General features: G+C 38.8%; 1 protein-coding gene across 3 annotated transcripts; it reads right to left on the reverse strand.

Moving 5' to 3' along the window:
* Nucleotides 1-1,644: 1,644 nt before the first annotated feature.
* Nucleotides 1,645-27,245, reverse strand: DNAJC21 (DnaJ heat shock protein family (Hsp40) member C21). Of its 3 annotated transcripts, none has more exons than XM_036884921.2 (12): nucleotides 26,914-27,245; nucleotides 20,674-20,767; nucleotides 19,019-19,142; nucleotides 18,578-18,700; nucleotides 17,882-18,186; nucleotides 16,813-16,964; nucleotides 15,212-15,299; nucleotides 12,532-12,690; nucleotides 12,099-12,141; nucleotides 9,334-9,506; nucleotides 6,690-6,765; nucleotides 1,645-1,901 (listed from the first exon to the last, which is right to left on the reverse strand). In XM_036884921.2, the coding sequence occupies exons 1-12, from the start codon at nucleotides 27,008-27,010 to the stop codon at nucleotides 1,884-1,886; spliced, it is 1,452 nt and encodes a 483-aa protein (XP_036740816.2). In that variant the 5' UTR covers nucleotides 27,011-27,245; the 3' UTR covers nucleotides 1,645-1,883. The 3 variants fall into 3 exon arrangements, with proteins under 3 accessions (XP_036740816.2, XP_036740815.2, XP_057351941.1); XM_036884920.2 differs by lacking the exon at nucleotides 1,645-1,901 and adding an exon at nucleotides 3,269-6,199 and having other exon boundaries at nucleotides 26,914-27,244; XM_057495958.1 differs by lacking the exon at nucleotides 1,645-1,901 and adding an exon at nucleotides 6,226-6,498.
* Nucleotides 27,246-27,981: the final 736 nt, after the last annotated feature.

Raw genomic sequence — 27,981 nt, forward strand, 5'->3', positions numbered from 1 at the left:
GTTTTAAGAGTTAACATAGAGCATGTGTATATTAAGTCCAAAAGCAAGTTGTAAAACAGTATCTAGAGGACAAGTTCAGTGTTTTTGAAAAAGTAAACCTCTCTGCCTAGACAGTCTTGGGAGTATACATTAAGAGGTTGATAAATGTGGGATCCCGGGTGGTGTTTGTCTAATATATATTATTCTGAATATTTTGCAAAGAGCACTTTATAATTCCATCATTAAAGCACACACAGTTTTCAACCTAACAAATATGAAATCAGTTTGTGAAAAGCTGTTGCTCCTGAGAAATGAAGAGTAGACTCCAAAACAGAAATAGGACAAATTGTCCCTGACGATCTTGCCAACAGCACAAAAGCATGACTTCTAAGCCACTCAGAAAGTACTTCCCAACTGGACAGTCTGGGAAATTACAACAATAGTATCATTGCAGGAATTAAGAACAATGAAGTCAGTGCAAACTGAGGTGACCTAAAAAACAAAGCTGCAAATAAAATGGATCTTCAAAGTGAGCTGGAGTGGCTGGGACAGATGCTTGCCAAAGGTCTTGTCATTAAGCTGTTGGGCTTCTCTGGAACTGCAAAGAATCCCAGCCCAGGACCCTACTGTCACAGGCATCCTTCTACAGCATTTCTGGCAGAGAACCCTGACCATATAGTTGCAGGAACACCAGACCTCACTGCATTGTAAGAGAGCAATGCCACTGTTGGATGAACTGGTGGAAAGTCTGCTCCAGAATATGCCAAGATTATGAGCTTTTACTAAATTTGGACTCACAAAGGTATGAGTTCTTGATTAAATTTGAAAATAAGTACCTGAAGAGATAAATTATATACCATTTAATCTAAATGCTAAGAGATACTATGGCCTTTTCATTTTAGAAATTGTAGAAACCTTCTCCAAGTGACATTCAAATGATTTGTAGTGCAAAAGCTAATTTGAGCCTTTTCTATTTTCAGAAGGCACTTCATAGCTGAAAGGACATCAATGATGCTGGGGCCCTGACTGGTTTTAATGGCAAAGTAATTATCTGCAGAAATGCACTGAGCCTTCTAACATAATTAGGATCACTGATCTTCAAGACAGTTTCCATCACTATCACACACCACATTGAAATACCATATTCTCAGCTTTAGCATCTAAAAACTGTGTTCCATTTGGGCCAGCATTCATAATAGTACCTTTTTAAAAAGTATGTACGCTATAGTATCAATACAATCATAGATTCTTTCCAATTTACCACTTCATTGTTCAGACTGAGAAACTGATGAACAGTTAAATAAAGCAAGAATTTTTAAGCAGAGATTATTGAAAGTAAAAGCTAACAGTTATTGAATGCCTACTATATACCAGGCATAGTGCTCACACTTAAAAGCCTTTACAATTCTTTAATCCTTACAATTCCACATGGTTGGTCTCACCTCTCAAAAAAAAAAAAAAAAAGGCTTCAAGAGTTTAAATGACTTGCTCAAAATCAGAGAATTTATGCTAGCACTGGAGTTTGATCTAAAATCTCTTAAGAGTTAAGGGCCCATATTCTTGTCACTGTTTAAGCTATACTTCTCATTTAGGTAACTGTGTATGCTAAAATGTGACTCAATCAGGACTTGAGTTGTATGTGACAGAAAGCACAAAACAAGAGGATTCAGCGATGTTTTATTTCTCTCAAGTGCAGAGGTAGGTGGTCTGGGGCTGGTACGGTCCTACCTCTGAGGTGTCAGCAATGAAACTCCTGTGCTTTTTTTGTTGAGGATTGTTGGAGGGGCTAGAGCTCCAGCCATAAATTCTTCATTGAAGCTGGTAGAAGGAACAAACATCCCAAAAGTCGCTCAAATTACTGGCCCTCTAGTTGCAAGGGACGCTGGGAAAGCAATCTTTAGATCCTAGATGGCTGTGCACAACTAAAAATCAGAATTCGAGGGAAAAAGGGATTATGAATACTGAGAGACAGGTAATAGCCTCTGACACAATTTCAGCTATGGAATATGCCAGGAATAAAATGCAGATCTGAAACGCTGTATCTCCCCTTTCTGGTACGGGTCTTTTCTGCCAGCAGGTAGAGCACTAATTTTTATTTTTCTGGATGTTTCAAGTATTTCGCGAAAACCAGAGTAACATTACCCACCATCCAGAATTAATAAATGCTAGTATTTTCCTTCAGGTCTTTAAAAAAAAACAGACTCAGATAGGGTCCCTTTTGTTGCCACACCCCAATTTCATTCCTCTCCTTCCCTTACCAGAGGCAAGTACTTTCCTACATGATGTGCTTGCCATTGAGGTTTCTATATTCTCTCTATAAGTAAAAACAGTATTTTAAAAAAATGTATAAATGGCATACATTTCATCTTCAGCAGCTTCTTTACATTCAATATCTTTTTCAAGGGCTATCCACTAACATTACAGATCAGGTCACTCATTTTCACTGCTTGTTTGCCACCTTATTTATGCATAGGCCACAATTCATGCACTTCTTTTTCACTGACATTTAAGGTACTTACAACTTTTCCTAGATTAAACCAGTTCAGCTGCAAACATTCATTAAGTCTCCTTGTACACATGCACACGGATTCTTAAGAGCACTGTTTCTCAAGCTTTAAGGAGCAAATGGGTCACCCAAGAAATCTTGCTAACCACAGATTCCCATTTAGCAGGTCCAGTGGGGGCCCCAAGAACCGCCTTCCTGAGAATTCCCAGGAGGAACCCAGGCTGTGGCTCCGTGAACACCGAGAGTGAGAGCTAGGTCATACCTAGCCTTATTGAGCCAAGGGCACACACAGACTCAACTTTCACAGACATTGTCAAATTGAGTGAATTTTACTCCAGAAGAAATGAATGTGTTCCCATCTCCATCCTTACCAACAATTGACCTTGCGTAACTTTTTGCCTTTTGCCAAACTGAAAACGTGAAACAATTATTAAGTGCTATTTCCCTGATTATCAGCGACAATGATCATCTTTTCATGTTAACTATTCCATCTTCTTTTCACATATTTTACCCATTTTTCTAGTGCAGTAGTTCTAAAGTGTGATCTGAGAACTCTGGGGGCCCCATGGGGCCCCAAATTTCCTTCTTTTTCCCATTTTCTGTATGTGTGAGGCTCTATTTTCTTCATATACTTTAACCAAAACAGAGAGTAACACTGCAGAAGCAGATAGGAGAACCCACTGTCTTCTATTAAGGGAGACATTAAAGGATGTTCAAAAATGTAAATTGCCTCATACCATTAAACTTATTTTGAAAAATTTATTTCCCATAGTTGGTATTTAACATATATTATTTTTATAATTTAGCACTTAAAAAATTCCTCTAATTTCTAATAAAGTAAATGTTAATGGATATAATCTACACACACAAAAACTCTTTGAGGGTCTCAATTTTTCAGCATGTAAATGAGTCTTAAGAACAGAAAGTCTCAGAACTACTGTTTAAATGCATGGCTGTCATTTTCTCACTGATTTGCAGGAGGTTCATTTGTTTTTTAATGTGTTTTGGATACTACTACTTTGTCACTAATATGGCTTGCAAACATTTTCTCCCAGTCTGAGGCTTGTCTCTTTACTTAGGGTGACTATTGTTCTATAGAAGTTTCATTTTGATACAGACCTATTTTCCTAAAGTGTGCTTTTGCTAAGGATACAGCTCTTATTTTGAAACAGGAAGTCTCATGGGGCTTTACAGAGAACCCCAGCTTTGGCACCACTGACTAAATTATGGAGTGAAAAGATTTCCCCTAGCCACTCTTTCCAGAACTCTCATTCTATGCATCTTCCATAACTGGACCTAACCTCTATCAAGATGGTAGTTATCACTGCCCTTTAATGAGATCAATGTAAAATATGTGCTCATACATTTTAGAATATTGTTTTACCTCAGACAAATGAAATCAAACATAGTGATTTACCAAAAGTAGTATTTTACTCTTGGCATAATATATGTTTCTATTTTCATCTTCAGAAGTAGAGAAGGAAATTCCTATAAAACTTAACACATATTTAATTCAACATATATACTTCTGTCTGCAAATATTTTAACTGAAAAAAGATTTAGTCCATTTAAATTCAACATTTTGCATAAAATTTTTGTATTTAAAAAACTGCTTTTATATAATTTTATTTGTCCTTCATACTAATTCCATATGATAAGTGGTGATAATATTTTTCTAAGAAATCTGTGAAGATAAGGAAAATGAAGTTCAAAAGTTAAATGGTTTATCAGCATCTTATACATAGGATCAGAAGTGAGAGCTAACGTCTAATCACACAGGTGAAGATCCCTTAAAAATTATGGTTGATTTTTGTTAATCAGATAACAGTGACAAGTAACCCCAATCAATCCTCACATAAAGCAGAAATGAATTAAATACCTACATGGTTGGTACAAGGGGAGGTAAGGAAGGTCTGAGAACATTTGCAGCAAATCTGCCATTCAACATGACTTTGTATTTTTTTACAGTACACTAACATGTGACTAATATGCCCTCTGTTCATTAGTATTCCTATTCATTATTATGGCAAATTCATCTAGTTCAAATCAGAGCAAGGTGGAGTGTTCACATGAAGCTTGGGGGTTAAGACCAAAGATAGAAAACTGGCTGTATTTCCCTTGAAGGGACAAAGAAAGGGAAGAAAAAAAGCATTATGAGGAATTATTAATATAAGTTAGATATAGGGAAGTAAAGAAATACACATATCTCTAAATAAAAAAGAGAAAAATTAAAGTACAAATGCATATTTTCAAGTCAATCACACAGAATGGTCCACATCATCAACCTATCCACGAGGCTTTCAGAAAAGATGCTGCCATCCAGGACTTTTCTGTTTTAGAGCTTAAACATAACTGAAGATTCCTTTATTTGAATATTCAAAGATGTAAGAAACAGAAAGTATATATTTCAAATAGTTCAAAGTTACTTTAAGACCAATCAAAAGAAAGCCTATTTCAATGAAGGGTTCCAACTGTAAACCTGACATGTCAAATTCTACTCTAGTTCTTTAAATCATAGAAACATTAAAAAGAACTGCCTATTTAATTCAACCAAAACACAGACTCCTCATTGATCCATATACTTGACCACACTCACTTATAATGATTCTCCCTATTTCTGTTGATTCAATATTCATCCCTGCTATAGAATAGATAGCACAAATATCATCCCTATTCAAAAATCTTCCATTAAAAAATGTTTTTCCTCCATTGAATGATGGAAAAAAAAACCCAAACCTTCTGAAAACAGTGAAGGAACAAAACCCAAGGAAGGATATCCCTTGTTAGAGTCAGTAAATATTCTGAACCATCTGCTGCCTTAATTCAGCATGCTTCACAGCTGTCATTGTGCCTAAGGAGGACCAAATAAATTAATTTGCTTCCATTTCCAGAATTCAAATCGGAGTGAAAAGAAACCAAAATGTGTATCTTGTTGATAATTATAAATAAAAATCTCTTCATAAACAATTATACCTTGAAGAGATACTATTCTTGAAATACAACTGTGTATGTTCAATTAGTTTCTACCTATCATTGTCCTCAAAGGAAGAGAAGTACAGTAATCAATCAGCTATTTAGAAATAATTTTAAAATCAGGGCTGTGGAGTCATGTTATCAGGTGGAAAAAAATTTAGGAAAATTTAAAAATGATCTGAGTCTTTGATGGATAATGAAGTATATCATATAAATTAGGTAATGCTAAATTCACAAAATGAAACAGAAAGGGGCATTTGTAAGTGTTAAAATAATTTAATTCTCCCTGTACATTTGTGTCCACATGAGCCAACAGAAATCAAGAAAGCATACTTTACAATATTTACCTGCTTTGAGATATTCAAGTCAATTTGTATGGCAAAAGTATATTCAATCACTAATGAAATGTTTAAAAAATATATATTAAACAAAAAAAATGTTTTTAAAAGATAAAAAATAATCTTCCACAATGCAACAAATTGCAGATCACTGAAATTTTAACTCTAGATGACTTCAGTTCAGTTTTTGGTTTCAAAATCTAGAGACAATCAGAAAGAAAATGTGTTGGCAGAATTTCTATCTGTTTTTACGTTTCTCTTTCTTGCTTCGACTATTTGCTACACTGTTTAAAGAAGATGATGAAGGTGCTCTCGCATGACCTGTGGCCTTTAGATGGTCAAAAAGTTTATTCCGGGATGGAAATTCACTATGGCAGGTTGTACAGCTAATAAGAACATCACTCTGAGAAAAGATAAATAAAAGCAAGTGTTATTATCTGAGAGCAGTATTTTATGTTTTCATGTCAAAATTAAATATCAAACAATTGCAAAATGAAGATCTTGTAACAAACTGGAGAGCTACCAAGACAGGCTCAACAGAGGTAGCTTTTCTTTGAAGCCCCTTTAACCAACACAATCAGCCTGAGGTCTTCACTAGCATGCACCACATGGACCAGACCAAGGCTTTAGATTTCGAAGTACTGGAAAACAGCACAGCAGCTATTCTGGTACAGTCTTCTATTTCCAATGGGCTTCTTTTTACTTTAAAGAAAAAAAAGTAACAGTAGCACATATATAAATTCTATGATCATCCAGGAAAACTGCTGATCCACAGCTACACAGTAGGAAAAGAAGGGCTCTCCAAACACACATATCTTCAGAATAAAGAATGTAGATTACACTGCTTAAACAACAAGGTCCAAGGAAGAGACGTCAATATAATTTTGACCTACCACTGTCTGTGGTTCAGCAGGTACTCTGACAGATTTTTTCATATCTTTGGCTTTCTTTCCTTTAGGTTTAGGAACACTGGAAAATAAATGAAAGAATTCAGTATAATCTAATAATAATAATATACCCCTTTTAACTATCATCTTGCTCCCAAGATGACTCAGAAGTGTCTTGCACTTAAAGACTAATTAATTAATTTTAATGGACGAGCTACTTAATTTTTCTATCTTAAATGAACAGCTTTAAAGAGCAACTTTATGGATCATAGTAGATAACAAATTTGACAAAAAAATTAAAGAATTTACTTAAAACTGTTGAAACATAAGTTAAAACAAGACCTCTAAGATATTTCTAAATTTTTGTCCAGTGTGTTTCTGTAAAAAAGTAAAGCACTTAATACTCATTTACGGAAGCAAATCATCTTCACAGCAACCAGTGGTACTCACATTAAATGGGTTCCCCCAAAACACAACCTTCTGAACCTTCAAAGGTTCAGTGAAATGAGAAAACTAAAAACACTGTCATGCATTTTTTTATAAAATTAAATGTGTTTAATGTGAAGAATTTTCTTTTATTAAATGATTATCTCCTTTCTGCTGATCTGGTGGGTTTCCCCCCACCTGTATCCTTTAACCCTTCAACCTCTGCCAGTCAGTATATTCAACAGCTCCTATTCAAATTTAACTCCTGAATATTCCTCTACTCAATCTTCTATGAATCTTCATTTTCCTTGATCATTTAATATTTTCCCAAATTCTTTGGCTAAAATCAGAGAGCAACGGTATTTACAGAACAGATGGGCTGGATTATAATGAGTAGAGGAAAATGCTGCCAGCCCCTTCATGAGCATACTATTCTTAAGGCAGAAACCAAGAGTCTATAATAAGTTAAATGGCCTAGGTATTTAAAAGATGCTGATTAGGAGTTAATACAACATTATGCAGTATTTAGCCAGCTTTGAAAGCATCAAGATGAGGACACAGAGCATAAAGGCAACAGACTGACATTTACTAATTTACAAAAACCATCACAGTATGCCACAAACATATCCAAGAAAATTTAGAATGATATTCCTGGAGAACAATTTATAATATTATGAAAGACAGCAGCTACATCTCTAAAAGTAATTATCTAAGACCTTTATTTTTTACAAGTACTCTCGATACACACACTTTTTTTAAAGAGGAACTTCTCACAAGTTAGCCACACTGCGGAGCAGCTGGAGAAGGGCCCACGGCAAGGCACAGACGTCTCCGCCGGCCCTGCCACTCCTCAGCTATGATGAGCTCACCTGAGTTGTCTGAATCCTTTTCTCACATCAGTAAAAATGAGGAAGCCAAACTTTATCAGTAGTGCCAAAGTCTGACTTTTAACAATGAGAATTTCCTCCTGAGATAAATTCTCATGTAGAGGCAATATGGAAAACAAATGAAACCACTGGAGCTCCAGATGAGACAGGTGGCCAGGAGCCTGGAGCCCTGCCTTTTAGCCCACCCTGAATACCCTCCAAAGAGCCCCCAAGGGACCTTTACAGGACACGTAGGCCCCACGGAACTAGGTGATCGGGGTGTCTTCAAGGAGTCAGCAGACAGGGATTAAATGACAGCTTTTCTACTGCCTGGTTTTTGTTCTTAGGCAAGTCACTTAATCTGGGACTCAGTTTCCTTATTTATAAAATAGGAACAAACACCTAGCATCAGATAGTGTGTGACCTCCCCTTCCAGGTTTCCATTCTCCAAAGTTCTTCAAAGCTTCCATATTACCAGTTGGTGCAGCTCCCTGTTTTCCATTTCCTACAGCTGCCACCCAACTCTAGGCCTCCATCCTGTCCGTGTGCTCCCAAAACTCCTTAAACTCCCAAGTACATTCCCCTGCCCCTTCACTATTGCCCCAGTGCTATGCATTTTCAACTCAGGCTCCCACTTTATCCTGTCATTTGAATTTTTTCATGGTCCTATGACAGGAGTCTGAGGCTGTTTATTGTTCAGATCCTTTCTCAAGGAGTAAATTATTCTCTGCTCCAGGGGAACAGAGGAGAATGTGGACATGACCTCCTGACAGGCTGTACTGTGGGGCTGAACACAGGGCAACAGTCACAAGCATTGAGATTTGGTGAGCGATGCTGCAGTCAAGTGGGGCACGTCCTGTTCTCACTGAGGGACCCCAAAAAAAATCAGTGAAGATTGTTTGGTATCTTGATCTGGGCAGTGGTTGCATGTCAAAATCCATCAAATTGAACCCTCAGATTTATGCATTTTATTGTAGGTGCAATAAAAAACAAAAAGATACTGAGCTTAGATCGATGATACAATAGAAGAGGTATATAAACATTCATAAAATTTTTAAAAAAGGATTACTGATCCAGGACAAAGTAAGAGCCTCAGTGGATGAAACAGCACTCGATCCAAGGCACTTCTGACTTTTTGGCCATGTTGCTGAAATGTGTGTGAGCCTCATTCCTTGAGTGTTCTCTTTCCGACATGTTTCATCTGTATACACATGTACATGTCTGGATAAACGTGTAAATCACCGATATCCCCACATTACTTCATCAGTCATGCGGGAGGAAATTCTACTTAATGTACGAAAAGATACCCTTACTATCAATATTAAGTAATTAGAAAACAACATGCAGTTTTGACTTACCTTTTCGCTTCATTTTTTGGGTCACCACAAAGTTCAACAAACTCTGTGACATTTACATTTTCCTGGGGACTATCTTCTAATTCTTTGGCACTGTCTTGATTTAAATTGGTATCTTCTGATTCAACCTTTACTCCTTCTCCAGTTCCATTTTCATGGAAATTACCATCATAATTCTAGGTAATAAACATGTATGCAATACAAAATAAATACTGTAATTATACTGACTTATGTTGCCAAATAGTTATAACAATGATGTCCTAAGCCCTCTGGTAGGAGTATACTTTCAGAAAATAAAAAAGAAAAGCAAATAATTTAAGAACATAAATGCTCATCAGAGAAAAATTAAGTTAGGGAAAAGCCAGAAATAATCCAAATGCCCAGTAAGTGAATGGTTCAATATATGAAAGAAAATTATGAAGCTCTTAAAAATCATGTTTCCAAAGATACTGATTCAACACATTAGCTGGAATGTTTACAACACATTAGCAAAAACTGAAGAGAAAAATTTATAATGCCTAATTACAATTTAATTCAATGTTAAGTAGTACCTGTAAGCAAAACTAGGAGTAATTATTTATAGCTTTCTGTACTTTCCAAACTGCTAGAAGCACATGTTATTTTCATACTCAGGAAAAAGAAACAACAACCTGGCATTACAAAAGAAAGATGCCTGGCAAATGTATCTTCACTAAGTGCAACTCTTGTTTTTATTTTGGGTAATATTTTGCCACATTTGCTTCCTCCCATAGTTTCTCTCTTTGCACACACACTTTCCCTGGGTGAACTGCTGAACTACAGATTTAAACTATAGGCAGACCTCAGGACACATCACTATGTCATCTCCTAAGAACAAAAACATTCTCCTACATATCCACAATACCTTCTTAATACTCAGGACTTTAACACTGGTGTTATCTGTCACACAGTCCATATTCACATTCCAATAATGTCTTTTTGTAAACGCTGAAAGGGGGTACAATCGAGGATCATATATTACATTTAGTTATCATATCTCTTTAATCTCCTTTATTCTAGAACAGTACTCGTTTTTTCTTTTTTTTTTATGGTGTTAACAATTTGATCACTGTTTTGTAGAAGGTCCCATAGTTAATATGGCTTTCTCCAAATGCTCCCTCATGATTTGATTCAGGGTACACATTTCTAACAAGAATATTATAAAGATAATTCTGTGTCCTTCTCAGTGTGTTACATTAGGAGGCAAAACATTAGTTTGTCCATTTTTCAGTGATTAAAGTCTGACCATTTGGTTAAGGTGCTATTGACAAATAAAATATTTTTTTCCTTTTTTAACTAATAAGTAATTTGCAGAGCATTACTTTGAGATTTGTATAAATACCCTATTCCCTAATCATTTACACAATGGATTTGGTGATTCTTGTGTGAACATTTATTACATTGGTGGATGAAGAACAGTGATATTTCTACCTCTAGTGCTCCTACCATTTACATTTGTCCTAATTCATATTCCTCTGTAATCAAGCTTCCCCATTCACCTCCTCTCTCCAACACTTTTTGGGCTTAATATAGACACACAATTTTTTTTTAACAAAATCAATGTGTAAAAATCTATTACTATTATTCCTTTTGATAACTCAAATATTACCAAATTTAGCAGGCCTTTAAGGGGACCACTGGGTACTTCTGATGTATTCCCAACCATTTTAAATAGTTCCTTAGTTTCTAGTCTAAGATGATGCAGGTACCTTGTACTTTTCTTGACCCAGCCCTGAAATCAACTGTTTCTCTAAGGACCAAGCCCTGAGTCCTTTAGGAAGGGGATTTAGAAACCAAGATGTGTGCATTAGGTATGCTCATTGCTACTGGGGTGTCACTGCTTCAACAGGCCTTCACAATGTACACACTACTAACACACAACTTTTTAACGTCATAATTTTAACAGTGATTAACTTAGGTGTCATGTACTTTTTTGGAATGTGAAACAGATAAAATAGTCAACTAAGCCAAATCTAAAGTTTTATAAAAAAGTATTAGTGTTACCTTATATTTTAAACATTTTCAGTTTTTCAAAAGAACTATGTAACATTTAATACCTATATCTAATATAATTAGATATTAAAATGGCACAGAAATCAATTCCATTCCCTTTAGAACTACCAAATATCCTTAGTAAAATGGACAATCTCATTTTGTTTTTTGTAGGTCTAAAAATATCCACAGGATTGTTACATATACATACAACTTAATACCCTTATATTGAAAAGTAATACTGAAGATAGAGATTGGATTTAGACCCCAGGTGTGATATATTTAAACTACTTACATTTCTGAGTAATACAAACATTTTTTCAAGAATCACAGTCATTACAAATTTCTAACCAAATATTCCTTTTGCAAAATTTCATTTATGCTGATGGCAGAATAAACTTAAATATACAGTGACCAACCCCCAAATTTTCATATTTTTCTGATTTGAATTGTCTTTATTTAAAAATCTAGTCATCACATGTGTCCATATTTTTTTTTTAAATACAGTCACTCAGCCAGTTAGCTAGCTGTTATGGGAATCCACATGCAAAATTTAAAAATACACCAATAGTGATTAAATTAGGTATACACAGAGAACAGAGAAAATAAACATTTTTCAACACTTTTCAATCCATTTTACAAGCAACATAAAATTATAGAGTGCAAGTCCCTCTCCTTGACATATATTATAACTGAGTAAACAAAAGTACTCCAACTTAATATTTGACATTCAATGTTAACAAAGCTTTTCAACATACCTGTGCTGGCTTCTGTTTCTTTTTCTTCTGTTTTTTGGAAAGCCTAAGAACAAAGATAAATTAAAACGTCAAATACTTTGTGAAGACTTATTAAGTGAGAAGGAAAAATACCAAAATGCAGAGCAAAGGAGAATACTAAAAATATTTAATGTCATAAAGCATAAAAAGAAACAAAAATATTCACATTATCATTTTAGATAATTATAAGTGGTTAACTGATAGTAATTAGTATATCAGTTACCTAAGTATAAACCTGCTTTTAATGTAGTCATAATATATTCTGTAAAGACATATTACTTCAATACTGTAAGTTCCCTTAACTAGAAGAAATGCAGAAAATATTAGCATAACAGAATTACGTCTTTCAGATAAAACACCATTTTAATGCACTCTCTAAATGTGATAAGTAGTTTAGTAACATTTTTAGAAGTACTTTTGTTTTGGAGCATCTTCTACTTCTTCCTCAGAATTAGCATTCAGTGGATTTTCATCAGTTTGAGTTCCTGAAAAATTTTCTTCCTCTTCCTCTAACTGCTGTTTTAACAAGGTAACCATTTCCCGATGCTTCTTTGATTTTTCATGATTCCTCATGCTGAAAGAACAATCTGATGTGAGTAAACTACAACACGATTAATTTACATGTGTCCAAAAACCTTGCTGGGTAAGAGCAACCAAGCTAAAATTTACTTTTTTCCCATTAACAAAGCAAAATGTTAATGATACCATAAAGAGAAACGGAACTCTGTCTGGTTTTCTTAGGCAGGAAGAACACTGGAAGCCCACAACTACATTCTTACTTCCTGTACCCAGCGTTCTCCCCTCTTTTTATCTATGTATTTTCTTTTGTTTATTTTGGTCAAATTATTATTTTTATTTTCCAATTAAAATTCAAGTCTTCTCTGCTGTTTCTTTTAATTACTAAGCACTTGCCAATGCTTATATGGTCCAGGCTGTGCTATGGCCTTTGAGGGATCTCAGCGAAGTCACAAGACATTCTAACTTTAAAAAAGGAAATATATATAAATTTGAGAAACTATGATGTGAGGGCTTTAAGTACAAGAATGGTTTACCTCCTTTTGAATTTTCTCAACAGCTATGTTTCACCTTCTCAAGAGGGGTCTCCCTTCTCATTCCCATCACTCAAATGTGAGCTCAGACACATCTGTACCCCTGTGTCTCAAACTCTGAGCCAGAAAGTAGGAAACTTGGTCATGATCAATTTTACCTCATCTGTTCAGAGTTTGGTTTTCTAGTTTGGGTTTCTACTCTTCCTTCTACTAAAATTCTCCTTCAGACCAAGGTTCCTTGTAGAAATTAGAACATCTTGTGACAGAAAGTTAGTGCTCAAAAAAACTGACTGGGACATGTCAAAAGGACACCGCATCCAGCTTGAAGGAACTCTTACTAACCATATCTGGAAAAATCTGAGCATGAAGAAAGCAATAATGAATTATAAAGCACTGAAAAATATTCAAAAATTCACACTGACAATAGACAGATAAGTGGGGGGAAAAGAGTGCTCTTGTTTCCAGCAGAAGCACATGATGACTAGCACTGCAGAAGGAGCACTGGCATCAGAAAAGCCTCACTTGGGGACATTCGAGTCAAGACTGGTACACGCTGAAATCATCAATGGATGCTAAAGCTAAGAAGGAGCAAGCTATCTGCATAGTTTAAAAGTGTCTCCCTACAGATTAAACATGCTATAAGGGGACATTTGTTACAAGGGAAAAAACAGTAACTCTACAGTGAGAAAACTGGAGAATGTCTAGATTGGAAAATTACTACTGCCAATGAAGGGCAGATAGACATTATGTGCCTCCAGATATGAAACGCTGCAAGCAAACAACATACTTGTGCAGTATTCCAGCTGGGGATGTGTAACTTAACTCTAATAAATCAAACTGAAAAATACTCTATTAAAAAGATATTTTAAAGGGCCAGTATTCTGGAATATCAGTGGCATAGACAAGGGTACTGATGCAGATTAAACGAGACTAAATAAATAAATGCAATATATGATCCTAGACTGGGTCCTGTTTTGAAGTGGAAAAGAGGCTATACAGGACATTAATGAAGGATCAAGTGACAGAGGCTGAAGACGGGCAGTAAATGAGGTCAAAGTACCGTATCCGTATCTATGTTATAAACCTGCTGAGGTTGATAGCTGTACTGCAATTATGTAAGAGAGTATCTTTACTCTTAAGGAATGCATACTGAGGTATTTAAGGGTAAAGGAGCATTATGTATATAACTTACTCTCAAATTGTTCAGGATAAACCTGTGTATGTATATAGAGAATGAGCGCATGCAATGGGGGAAAAATGTTAGCAACAGAGGAATGGGCGCTTATATTCTATTCTTGCAACTTCTAAGTTTGACATTATTTCCAAATAAAAAATACACTTTTACATATCCTTCAGCGTTGCTTTTGTTTTCCTGGTTGTTCCTAACCTTCCTGCTTCTCGCCACTTCTCTTGCTCCACTATTCCCTTGAGGGCTATGCAGGAATGCCATTTACGACTCCTACATCTCCATCTTCATCCTCTGGTCTCTATCTTTCCTGCATGTGTATCGTTTCCGATTCCCTGACTGATTCTACTCTCATTTTCTTTCATATTTTTCCCCCTCTCTACAATAATATCTCTTTTCATACGTCTCTTCACCATTGTTCCCATAAGATACAGTCTTCCCACTGCAGCAAATATGCTTTACACAGGACACAAAGTTCTCGGGCGGCAGCAATGGCTGCATTGGAGTGTGATGCCTAGAAGTGAGTTTGCCACCAACTCCAGAGAAAGATGACTGGCTTTGATCTAGCCTCTTTGCCTGTGTGACTCTGCCTTCTTTGCCAAAACAAGCAACCTTTCTTTCTGGAGACAGTGTACATGTTTAAAAAGCAGCAATTACATTGGAATATCGACATGAGTGAGAATCAGTACACAGGCTTATTTGCAGGCATAAATCCTTCTTCCTCCCCCACTGGATAGAAATTCCCCCACGATGATCCGTGAGGGCTAGTCATCAACTGCTACAAGCATTTCTTTTTAGGATCTTCAAAGTGTTACATTTCATCTCAAAAGGAATGGTTAGTTCAAAGATACTAAACTTACGCCTTTTCTGTCTTGAAAGATTTGTCACATGCTGGGCAGTAAAGGCCATCATAACGCTCAGCGTCCTCCATCTCATCACTGTCTTTACCTATGAGAGGGAAGCTGGTTGTCAGATTCCTGTTTGAACAGAACACAAATCTAAACATGATAACAAATTACACCTCTTTAATAATGATCTGGTGCCCCACACAAATGAGAAACTAAACTGTTTGTATTTCCTTACAAAAAACAAATTCTGCTACCAGAATTTGAGTCAACCTTTCAAAAGCAACACTGAATTATAATGGAAAGGGTCCAAATAAATCACTTTACATTCCCAGTTCTTTTCATAAGTCTACTGAGGAGACTTGGTTTATTATTAGTGATGTTAATATGATTCTGAAGGACATTCTCATTGAAATAATAAATGATCAAAACATACCCTATCTAGTATTAATGTTTAGTATATGCTATTTTCCAATTATCTGTGTACTTTCAACATAATGCATACATAAAATTATCTTTGATTAATCAAATAGTAAGAAATACTGGATTTTAAAATAAAATCTGGATCTAAAAATGGCTGTATGTTCTCAAGTACATGCCATAGCTTTTCAGAGTCTTAGTTTCATCATCAGTAAAATGGAGATAATTCTATGAGCAAAATCTACATTTAAGGGGTACTGCGTGAGGATCAAATGAGATCTTATGTGTGGAAGCACTTTATAAATTATAAAACTCTACATACTTTCGCCACCTCACATTTATAAAGTGCTTTATAATTTTCAAAGCACTTCACAATACTATTTCTAATTCATTAATAAAACATTTCATTTTATAATCATTTTGAATAAATAAGTCTATCATTTCATTTGGGCTATTTGGAAAAACCACATTTTTGGATAAGGTAAAATTGATTTAAATGTGCTTAGATTATCCAGTTTTACTTCTCATGGAATAGCTAGAGACCATGAGGAAAACAGAGACTATCCTCAACACCACCAAGTCCTTGCCTTTTACATAGTCACATGCCTGCTCTTATGCCAGAATCAGAGAAAAAACCCATTCGAGCACACCAAGAGCAGCCCCTCTAGAGTCAGAAACGAGAGGCAGAATTTATATACATCACACAGATCAGCACACTATCAGCTTTTCTACAGTTACCATTAAAACTTGACCTACTGCTGAAATGCATTTTAAATGACTATTTAGTTCCATCTATCAATATGCCCACTTGTCAATATATTTATGCAGCCAGAGCACAAACTGTTTAAAACATGTTCAGAAAAGTTTGTTAATCATATTACTGGAATTGGACTACCTTAACAGACTACCTTTGCTTGGCCCATACAATTCTGTTTTTCATTTTAATTATCTGCCACATCAAAAAAAAAATCCAGATTTCCAGCTTAAGTTAACAAACAAACACAAAAACCCTGGCAACACTGGTCCTGGCAGCAATCGGCTGGAACTCAGGTGTTCTCCAGGTTTACACCTGCTCTCCCATGCCTGTCGTCTTACACTTAGGCCTCTCAAGTGGCACCTGTAAGCAACTTCAATGCACAACCTCTGCACATGAAAACATTTAGTTTCTAAAGTTTCTTAATGAGCGAGGAAGTTACCATCCTGTCCATCTTTGAGTTCGTGTTCCTCCATTTCATCTTCATCTGATCCATCTCCAAACTCTTTTTCATACTGTGCCTCCATCTCCCGGAGCTCTTTCTCCAAATTGGCCACTGTCATCCAGCTCTGTTCTTGGTACTGTTCTGCCAGTCTAAACACACACAGCAGTCAGCTACACTGAGAAGCGTGTCTCCAAATTGGTTTTACTTACTCTTTAGGCTTCAAATCCATCCCCTTGAGAGCTTCCCCTCCCAAGGGGCCAATGCTTACCAACTTAAAACCTGTGCTTGGTTAAAACCAGGGAAAAGTCACTTAAATCTGTCATCTGTTTGATTTTGATTGCTCTACTAGATATGGCTTTTGAAACATATACCTCTTGGCAACTTATTTAAAGTCTTAAGGTATTTTTAAATCATCTAAGTGTCAAGTAAAGTGGTAATTTTCAAAAGCGAGGAGTGGGGTAGGTAGAATTTTTAAGAAGTGAATTAATTTTAAAAAGAATCCCTATAATTCTTTGGACACAAAGCTTTTACACTAACTGAAAACAACAAAATAAACTTTAAAGACACTAAAATGAACTAAATCTTTAAGAACACACGATTAAAGGGGCTGTATTGCAAGGTGGCTAAAAGGGGCACAGGGCTGACTTCTTGGGTTCAATTCCCACGTCAGCAATTTACTAGCTGTGCCCTCGGACCAGTTGGCCTTGTTTCCTCAGGAGAATGAGGATAAAAACCAGAACCTAATTCACAGAATTGTTGTGAGAAAAGTGCTTAAAACGGGGCCCATGCAGACTAAGAATTCAATGAACGTTAGTTGTTACTAAATTTTACATGAGCCTGTAAAGGATCTCAAGTACAAAGGAAGAGAAACCTCCAATTCAATGGGAAAAAAAGTACTTTTTTCACAGTAGGTGAAAAAACATTGTCCAATACAGGACTTGAAAGAAAAACAAAAGAAGGCTGCAGCAGGGATGATGGGACCCAGCCTGGAAGCCCACGAGACCCCGCCGAGGTCGCCTCCAGCCCCACACCGGCACCAACGAGGGACCCAGCGAGCAGTACGCACTTGGCCTGCTTCAGCTTCTGCCGACGCCTCATCTCCTCGGCTTTTCTCGCCTTCTCTGCGTTCTGCTCCTCCACAAGCTTTCGATGGGCCTGCACTCTTTTATCTCTTTTCCGAATGAACGCTACTAACTGACGGACAAGCTCATTCTTCTCCTTCCTGGCTTTGTCTCGAATCTTTTTGTTTTCTTTTTCCATGGCTCGTTTCTCCCAGCGGTTTGAAGCTTGTCGGGTATCATATTCTTCCTTCCAAGCAAAGTTCTTCTGAGTGCAGAAACTCTGCCAGTAAGCGTAGAAAGGATGGACTACCTAGTGACCAAGCAAGTCAGAAGTAAAATGCTAGGTTTTTTTAAACTTTTCCTTTCTAGTAAGGCAACATATATCAGTGATGCAAAACATCTTTTTTCATACACCTAACATTACTATTAATGAATGGAAAAGACAGTCCACCTAAGGCTTTACAGAATAAATCACGCTTCAGAATAACTTCAATGAGGAAATTAATGGGATGGGACCATAGTCAATAAACAGGGAAAAGTAAAGTGGGGAGGCTGCAGGGAGCTGAAAGTCCTTCCGGAAGCAAGAGAGTCACAGAACAGAACCAACAAGCAGAATCCATTTTTTAAAAATAAAGAAATGGGGAAAAGGCACACCAATAAATAAACGCTAACTGTAAAATGGCAATGCAGTTTTCTTTTACCGTATCATAGTCACTCTGGGAGTCTCCAAAAGTCGGGAAATCCTCAATATCTGCTTCTAACACAGATTCTAGTTCTTCCCTTGCAATCATTTCAAAAACATTACGATACACAGTATAAAAGCCCTAAAAAACAGAAACCAAATTCTTAATACTTTCATAGTCTAATCTAGTCTAATCACAGAATACAGAATAAGATTTTAAAATAAAACATGGAAAACTTTAATGTTAAAGAAGTTCAGGTTCAACCTGTCACTTAAAGTACATTTAGATTTCAGCTAGAGGTTTTTATATGCTGACAATTTACATATGAAGGCAATGTTTTTTCAGTTTTTAAGATGAACATTGTTTCAACTTTCTATTATAGAATAATTTTAAGAACTCTCTCTGTATTTGAAAGTCTTGTACTTGATAAGAAATTAAGAATCAGCTCCTTTATCTTACCTTTTCATCATCTCCATGACCAGAGTAACAGGTAACAGTGAAGTAGCGAAGCAAATCTAAGCTGTCATCTTTATATTCCCCATCAAGCTTACCTTTAAGTAGAGCTTCTCTATGATTATCATACCTAAACAACAACAACAAAAATTACCATCATCACTGAAGGCTGAATAAATAAAAATTTAGAAGTACTCCTTACACTGAAACAGACAAAACAGTATTATTATATGCTTGAATGAACAATCAAAAGATTTTAAGAAAAATATCAACACGAAAAGACTTCATAATCTTTCACAGAACTGCTGATTAAAACTATGACTGCAACTTCTAATACGTCATTGGCATTATATGGTATTATCCCACATGAATCATAGAATTTAATATACCACAGAATTCCCAGATTCTCCTAGAGAAGTGGCTGTACTTTCACAGGAAAAAAACATTATTGATTAGGACAGTATTGGATATAATCTGCTCCTAGACTAATTACACATTTGTGATTGGGAATTTACCAACATGTAACAGAATGTTTATGTAAATAATCTACGAGCTTCACTCACACACAATTACTCCTCATAAAAACTCTGTAAACTAGTTATTATACGCAAAGATCTAACAGGAAGCTGAAGCTTAGCAAATAGTCAATAATTTGTTTTCCATATTCCTAAGGGTAATTAGCAGCAAAGATGGAATTCAAAACCAGGTCTCCTGCACTGGAAGGACCACAGTTCTCCTAGCCATTGTACAGTACTGCCTCCAGCCAAAAGAAGAGTTAATAGGCAGGGGCTTTAAATAAAAAGACAAGGGAATCCTTAAGACAGGAAAACAATAGAGTCTAGAGGAAAGGCTAAACCAAAAAGCAGCCAGGAAAGAATTTCAAAGTTCCCAAACGGAAGGCAAAAGCATTTCTATGGCCAGATCATTTCTAAGGCAAATTCCTCAGGAGGAGAAAACTTAGGATTCTCTCTCTGACTTTCATTTAAAAGACAATTCTAGAAGAATTTTCTCTACACAGTCTTTCTCTCTTGACAGCAAGCTGTACTGTACAGTGTTTAACACACAGAAGACTCACGGTAGCAGTGAACACCCACCTGCTCTTTGGGTTAATCTCAAGTTACGTCAGGACTTAAAACCTACTTCCTTGCAGCAAAAAGTTCAAGAGAATCTGAAAACTCAGAATTTCAAGTGTAGAAATTTTTCTTGGTAATGGTATTAAATTATCAGGTCATCATTAGTAAAAGTATCTGTCATAGATGTAGAAGCTTAATTTCTTTATATAAAGTAGTTACTGGGAAAATATTACGATTCTTGTATCACTACACTGAATCTGAGTTTCAAGGACAAGTCAACATCATTCCTTGTCTGACATCAGTAAATGTTATATACCAGAGACATCATTTAATGACATGTCACTTCATAAGTATCAAAATTCGATCTACCTAATACTGCCAAACTTTCTTTCATTACCTGTAAAATCCAGATAGTTGGTGTAATCATCACTAAGGTTCCTTCCACCCAAACACTGCACTTTATATAATGAATAGATGACAGATGTTTCAAACACATCACAAATCATTCAACATATTTTTTTAAAAACTTATCTATTGATAATTTTTCCCAACAAAATTCGTGAGAGCAGGAGGGATTTTGATGCTCACCATGCTCTTTCCTGAGGGTCACTCAACACATCATATGCTGCTTGGATTAACTTAAATTGTTCAGCTGCTTCAGCGGCATTATCCAGATTTTTGTCTGTTAAAATAAAGCCACAGAATTTTAATTATCAAAAAAGTGGAGGACACAATCTAAAAGGGACCTCTTCCATGACAAATGCTGTAAACAGATGAGGTGTGTACAAAACAAAGTAAAACAATTAGGGAAAGGCAGAGACACCGATGATAGCTGATAATCAGGATCTGATATAAGCATCTACCTGAGTAGAAATTTCAGGCTTTTCCCTAAGCCTTGGTGCATCACTGAGCACTCAATCTGGATATTCACAAATGGAAAACCTGAACAGTATACATCTTATTTTTAGAAGGAACAAAAACATGCATATCAAATCAGTTATACAAGGCCTAACATTATTTAGTGCTAGATTGTGTTTATTGTTCACAAAGTTTTTCTTTCTTAACAACATACACCAAAATAAGCCTCATAAAGCTTAAAAAGTAAGTACTAACTAGCTGCTTTTCCTTTTGCTGTGCTTCCTTAACACAAAATTCAGAAAAGCATCTTTGCCCTCAGGAGGGAGCCACTTCCAAGATGGCCCCGAAGGATGAGGCCACCTCCTGGCATTCACTCCCCAGCATAGTCCCCACCCAGGTCAGCAGGGCTGGTCTGTGTGGCCAGCGCGGAGCACCAGTGAGGAGGCACTGCACATCACTTCTGAGATGAGTTCATGGAAGACTACTGTTTCACCTCCGGCTCTCCTCTCTCTGATCTCTCTGGAAGTAGCCAGCTGCCAGGACATGAAGACACTATGGAGAAGGCCACGTGGTGAAGAATGGCAGCCTCCAGCCCACAGGCGGCAAGGGGCTGGGGTCTGAGGCTGTGAATGAGCTGGAGCTTAAGCAGCCACTTGAGACCATGCAGGCAAAGCCAGATCCCAAGGGATGTGGGGAACCACTGACACAATGGCAACAGGCACCTACCTCCAATGCTTCTTATGAGGAAAAAAATTCTTGTTTAAGCCATTGTGGTTAGATTTCCTGTTATTTCCAACTAATATTTCCAAACTCCATCTTGTAGCCCCATTGCAATGGGTCGTATGTTGTAAAAGACACTCAGTGTGTGCTGTTATAATTATTTGGGATTTTGATCACCACTCTGTGAGACAGTACTATCTACCCAGTATCTATTCCCTTCTTCCTAACAAAACTCTTACTTTGTTCACAGTGATTATATACCCAGTTAAGAAATTCTCCTCCCCAGACTTTCTTAAGTTGGGGTGTGGATAAAGTGAAGGCTCCTGTGGCCAGGATTCTCACCTGGCTCCGGTTGGCTAGCTCACTACACATGTGTGGGCAAATTATGTCGTTATTGACTCTATATAAAGAGCCCTGCCCAGTGCTCTGGGCGACATGGTGGCATGGCTGCAAGGCTGCAGGAGAGCAGAGACAAGACTGGAGTGGTGGCAGTGCCGAGGACAGAGACTGAGAAGGCTGTGCAGGTAGAGAGGCCCAGAGGCAGAGACCGGCTTGCTGCATGCAGACTCGCTCTGAGTGGACAGGATTCTAGTGAATGACCTGCCACTGTGGAAATAAAGTTGAATATAACCCTTTTACCCCAAAAACGTTCTACTGTCATTTCTTTGGTCACATTGAATCCATAGTGAAGTTGCCTGGGGCTGAAACCCATTGGCAAGACGTGGTGTTACCAGGGGACCCCATTTTTAGCTAATCAGATATAAACAGATGTCTACTAAGGTTCCCAGGACAGGCTTGGTTTTCCAGATGAAAAGGATGGGCGTTGGTAGCACATACCTTATGCCCTTAACCCATGCCCTATGTCCTGCCCAAAGCCATGGTTTAATGCCTGCAGTTGGACTCTGAGAATTGTGAGACAGCTGCTAGTACACTGCCTCCCTCCAGGAAGAACTGGCCTCTGACTCTAGGGTGGGCACCTGGGCCCGGAATTGAGACTCCACTTCCCAGTCTCTTCTGAAGTATGACTAGCTAGGCTCTGCTGAATAACATCTGTCAAAATATCCTCTGATCAACTTTTAAGAATCTTCCTCAAAGGGCACCTAGCACACCCTCTCTGTCACTGCTTTATCCTTCCAGCCTCCATTCTGCTGGCGGGGATCCCCAGGCGCCACCGTGGATGACGAGTGAGGGCCTGCTGAGCAGAGTCCAGCGACCTCCTGGAGGAGGACGCCTTTCTGGGGCTTGCCTGCTCATCTGTTCCTCTACATGAGAACAATAAACTTCGATCCTTGAGACTTAGCAGCTTATTCTTGTTGCAAGGACTCAAGCCTGATGGTGAGTATGATGAAGCAAGTCTTTGATGGTTGCATTAAGCAGCTGGAACTACCAAGAGAGGCCACCATTGGATTTCTTGATATGTGAGAAAAATAAAATGACTATTTGGGTTAGCCGCTATAGCCAGCTTCCTGTCACATGCAGCTGAACGTCATCTAGATTCACCTTCAAGGTGAGTCCAGCTGAAAACAGTCATGACTTCTACATCTCCATCATATCATTAAGAACATTTTTGTCAGAGAATCACATTAAAATCAAATTAAAGATGGCAAAAACAAAAGAACCAGAAAACATATCTTCCCACAAAAAACAAAAAAGATGACTGCGGGTGGCAGGTGGGTGGTTCTTGGTCACCTTTTAATCAGTGCTGTACTGTGTCGTCCTGTTTCTCCCCACGCCCTTCTTTCCTCCCCCAAGAAGTTTGGAGAAAGCTAAAGCTTCTAAACACATAAAACTCATCAACATACCATCTGCATATAAGATCCAGCTTCAGACTGAAAATTCTTTCTAAGATAACTTTTCAATCTGCCATAAGGCTTTTTATTTCACTTAAATATACCTGAACTGGTTGACTATATGGTTGAGCTGAGATCTAATAGGCTGTAAGTTAAAAAGAGGAAGCCCATGTTTATTTTAGCCAAATGCAAAAGCCACAGGTATTATAGATTCATTCATCCAAGTTTAAAAGGTATTCGCACACAGTTCTTTGTGATTTTCTCTTGATCCGCTCCCATACTCTTCCACTCCCTCCCAAAAGTTTTTACAGTGCCTTCTTGACATTTCCAGAAATCATGCCTTTTAAGCCCTGCCTAACCACAGCCAGGCTCCCTGAGAACACCCTTTCCTAAAGTTTCCCTCACATACGGGGCTGGGGCAGAGCTGGCAGCCACCTCATCACTGATCCTTCACTCACCCCTGGGGACAAACTACATTCCTTCAAGACCCAGACCATCTGGCCATCCCTGCTTCTTCCCCTCCCGTTCACTGCCCACGCACCTCCTAGCCACTCCCCCATACTCACTGACAGTTTTGGCACTTGGCTCAGAGTTTCCATCACCTGGCCTATCTGCATCCAGGGTGACTTCAATGTACTCTGACCTCCTCATCACCCTACCTCATCTTGCCTGCTCCCACCCACCCTCTCCACTACAGCCCAGAAAGATACTTGAGAAATATAAACCTATCACTGTCCCTGCTTCCAACTCTTCAAAAGCTTTCCAATTCCTCTAGGTTAAAATCCAATCTATTTCATCCAGATTACCAGTCTACTACAACCTTCAAGACCTGACTGGTGTGGACCTGGTCTGCTCACCTCTTTGCCCTTTCTAGACTCTGCCATGCTTTCTCTGGCCTCCCTCCACATTCCCTGCATTCCTGCTCTAAGTCTTGACCTAGATGTTACTTCTTCAGGGATGCATATCTATCCAGCCCACCCATACACCCAGTCCAGGCTGGGTACATGTGCTCATAAACACCTTGTATTTGCCCTCATATAGCCCATATGTCACTGGATCAAAATTGGTAGCTTTCCTCTTTCCCTGAAGACTTTAAGAGCTGGCAGGGCAGGGACCTGTCCTGTCTCATTCACACAGTGACATGCTCAAGAAATATTCATCAGATCAATTATTGAAAGCCTGCCCTTTACAAGGAGTGATTTCACTAGGCAGTGCTGTTGACCCTACTTGAAATTATTCTCAGTTCCTCAATAAAATAAAGGAAATGTCTTTTTTTTCAACAATGAAAAATGGGTAGCCTTTCTATCTGAGGTACATATTCTTGAAGCAAAGCCCATATATTAACATCAGAAACATCTAACACAGTACTGGCACACAGAATGAAACGCTGTGGGTGACACTTAATAATGAGCCAGCAAAGAGTATCAAAATTGTGCACTTTTTCAAAGAGTATCAAAATCATGCACTTTTTGGGAGAGTATTTATCCCTTAAATGTATATGTACTTCAACCCAAAGAAGACATTCACATTTAGTTCCTAAAAGGTTTGGTTTCAAATTAGTTAACTGATATTTTAGTATTACTTGCATACTTCCTGGCACTGATTTCCAATTAATTGCCAGATCTGGCAATTTTTTCTTTACAACATCTCTTAACCTGGCCTTACCACTCCCTGTGACACCAAGCCTGGCTGGGGTACTTGCCTGCCCACGTGGACTCTGACTTCTGTTTCTGGCCCTCTTCAGTCCACTCAGCTACCTTTATAGTACCTTCCTAAGACATCTTAATAAAAGCAGCATCAACTCTCCATTATTGGAACAACAAATTTCACAGTCCTTAATCTAACAGACAAGGCCCTTTACAATTTAATTTCAGTACTACTCAAAACTGATAGTCATCAAATATTGTCATCAAAATCAAATATGCATTTGGTTACAAGCATTAATCCTTTTCGTCACACTCTGCCATCCAGAGAGTCAATGAATTCCTGACTTTCTTCTAATTCCTTGGTTGATTTGTAATGGTAACTCATATTTACCCTAAGAATATGCTTCTACGCTATTTTTGGATTAATTTTTTGGAGATAGCTATTGACTTCCTGCTGTGAGAACATTCAGCTAATTTACCTCTTTCCTTTTGGTATATCAAACTTTTAGTTCCTCTGTTAGTAATCTCTCTAAGTAATAAACCCATACCTTTATTTCTTGTTCCCTCAACTACAGACATTACCTTCTGACTTTGGGCCCAGAGCCTTTCCTTCAGCTCTTGTCCCTACCCATATTTTCAGACTCTCAATAGAACTTGGTCAAAGAAACTGTCCCTTGAATTATCTTTTGTCCACCACAGTGCTCTTCCCCATAAAGTTCACTTTTCTCCAATTCCAAGATCCAGCTAAAATCCAGGCTCCTCTGCCAAGGGGAAGACTCATCGCCTCTTAGTGTATTAGGGAAAACTCCCTCCTCTGAATTGGTGGGGCATATATTAGTTGCTCTATTAATCCAACTACCAACTATATACTTTGTGCTATTTTGCTTGCACTTGTATTTAACTTTTTGTATGTATAAGGATTATATATACGGCAGGCTTCCCAGCAAGACTCTGACTCTAAAGCATTTCAGAATCGACAGTGTAGCAACTTGCATATACTGGAAGCTGTAAACGTGCTTAGTGATTACTGGTAATATGAAAGCCTCTCATAAATCTTAAAAAGCTGAAATTCAACTACTGCCTTGGTTTCCCAATCTGGAAGATCAGATCACTTCACAAAAATCACACATGCCTGGACTACAACCAAAAAGATATCCAAAGGAGGCATATTTCTAAGTAAACACACAAACTTCACTAGGGAAAGCACGCAATTAAAACTCTTCATCTGCAGAAAATCCAGAGTATACAAGGGTCTGCTCAAACAGTTCACTAAAAGAAAAAAAAGCGTAGCTTTTAAAAATACCTTTCCTACTTCCTTTGTCCTGACTGCAATAAAAAAGGAGCCATAAATTACACTTAGGTAGCTGGGATTTTCGCGGCAAGTTAAGGGCAGAGGAAAAGCCCCGGGTTAGCTGAGACGCTGGGGATTCCAGCAAAGGGCAAGCCTAGGACTGAGTAAACAGCTCACGACGACTCCTCAGTGGGCTTGCGATGGGGTGGGAGAAGCAAGTCCTAGAATGTGGTCCTCTCCATCAAGTGGCACCGCGGGAAGCCGGGTGCTGGTGGGGGTACCCGGAGCTCGAGCGAAGCTCGGGGTCGCCCGTTAGCGTCCACGAGGGGTGGAGAGGCCGCTCAGCGGGAGGACTGCGCAGGGGCCACCTGGCCGGAGACGGCCGGCTTCCAGGGCGAGGGGAGTTACCGGGCTGGCAGGTCTAGGCTCGGTCAGGTTCCCGGACTGGTTCCGGGGAGAACAGGGAGAAGGGTCGCGAGGAACGGGCTGCTGCGAGGGGCTGCGGCGGTTGCTGAGTAGTTACCCGGGTGCCATTTCAGTGCCAGCTTCCGATAGGCCTTCTTGAGCTCCTCCTCGCTAGCGTCGCGCCGCACCCCCAGCGCCTCGTAGTGACACTTCATCGCCTGGCCGGGCAGGTGGTTGGGGTCGGGGCCCAGGGCGGGGCCACCGCCCGGGCCCGGGCCGAAGTGGGGGCGGCGGCCCTGATGGTCCTCTCCTGCTGCGGGAGCCCAGCGCTCGCACCGCGCCAGCCAGCGAGCCCGGCGGCGGCGACGCGGGGCGCTGGAGCGAGGCGGCGGAAGGCGGCGCGGGCTGCGGCACGCGGACGCGCGGAGGGGGCGGTGCCTGCGGCCCCGGCTCCGCATGGGCGGAGGGCGGGCTCTATTCTGGGAAGAGCCGCGCGGGACGGAGGCGGGGCCCCGGCCGGTGGGAGGCGGAGCCGCGGCGGGAAGGAGAAGGGGCCGCAGAGGGGTGAGAGGCGGGGCCACGGCAGTTAGGAGGCGGGGCCTTAGTGGGAGTCATTGTGATGGGCACAGACGGTCGTCAGTGTAAGGGGCCCCGAATGGGCAGCCGATGTAAGGGCTGAAACGGAAGTGAGATGGGAGTCTGATGGGAAAAGAGTCGGGAAAACATCTTGAGGTTCTGATAATTTCTCAATTGAGTCCAGTTGTTACAGATGAGGCAACGCAGGCTCGAAGTAGTCAAGTGGTTTGCTCAAAACTTCCCCAATTAATCAATGCCAGGATTTCGTGGGACTGAGTACCAAGGTTTTTAAAACTCTTTTCAGTACGCTTCAGCTGCCACTTAATGAGATCTCTAATAATCCTGGCCAATATGCATGAGAAACAATAGTAAATAAGATGACAAACTGAAATCAGGTTAAGAGGGAAGTATCAACACACTTTAAAATAACATACTAAAATGTTTTACCACCAATATGGATGAAATTGTGCTGACCCATTCATCACTCTAATTCTCACTTTCTGGTCTCTAATCCTACTTTTGCAAGATAACTTTAGGTTGAGAATGCAGGTAAGGGATAGGTTTTGGTTGATCTAATTGATACAGTGTATTACAGGATGGAAGATCTGTA

This window comes from Manis pentadactyla, chromosome 2 (genome assembly GCF_030020395.1).
Source record: "Manis pentadactyla isolate mManPen7 chromosome 2, mManPen7.hap1, whole genome shotgun sequence".
In the NCBI taxonomy this organism is placed as follows: domain Eukaryota; kingdom Metazoa; phylum Chordata; class Mammalia; order Pholidota; family Manidae; genus Manis; species Manis pentadactyla.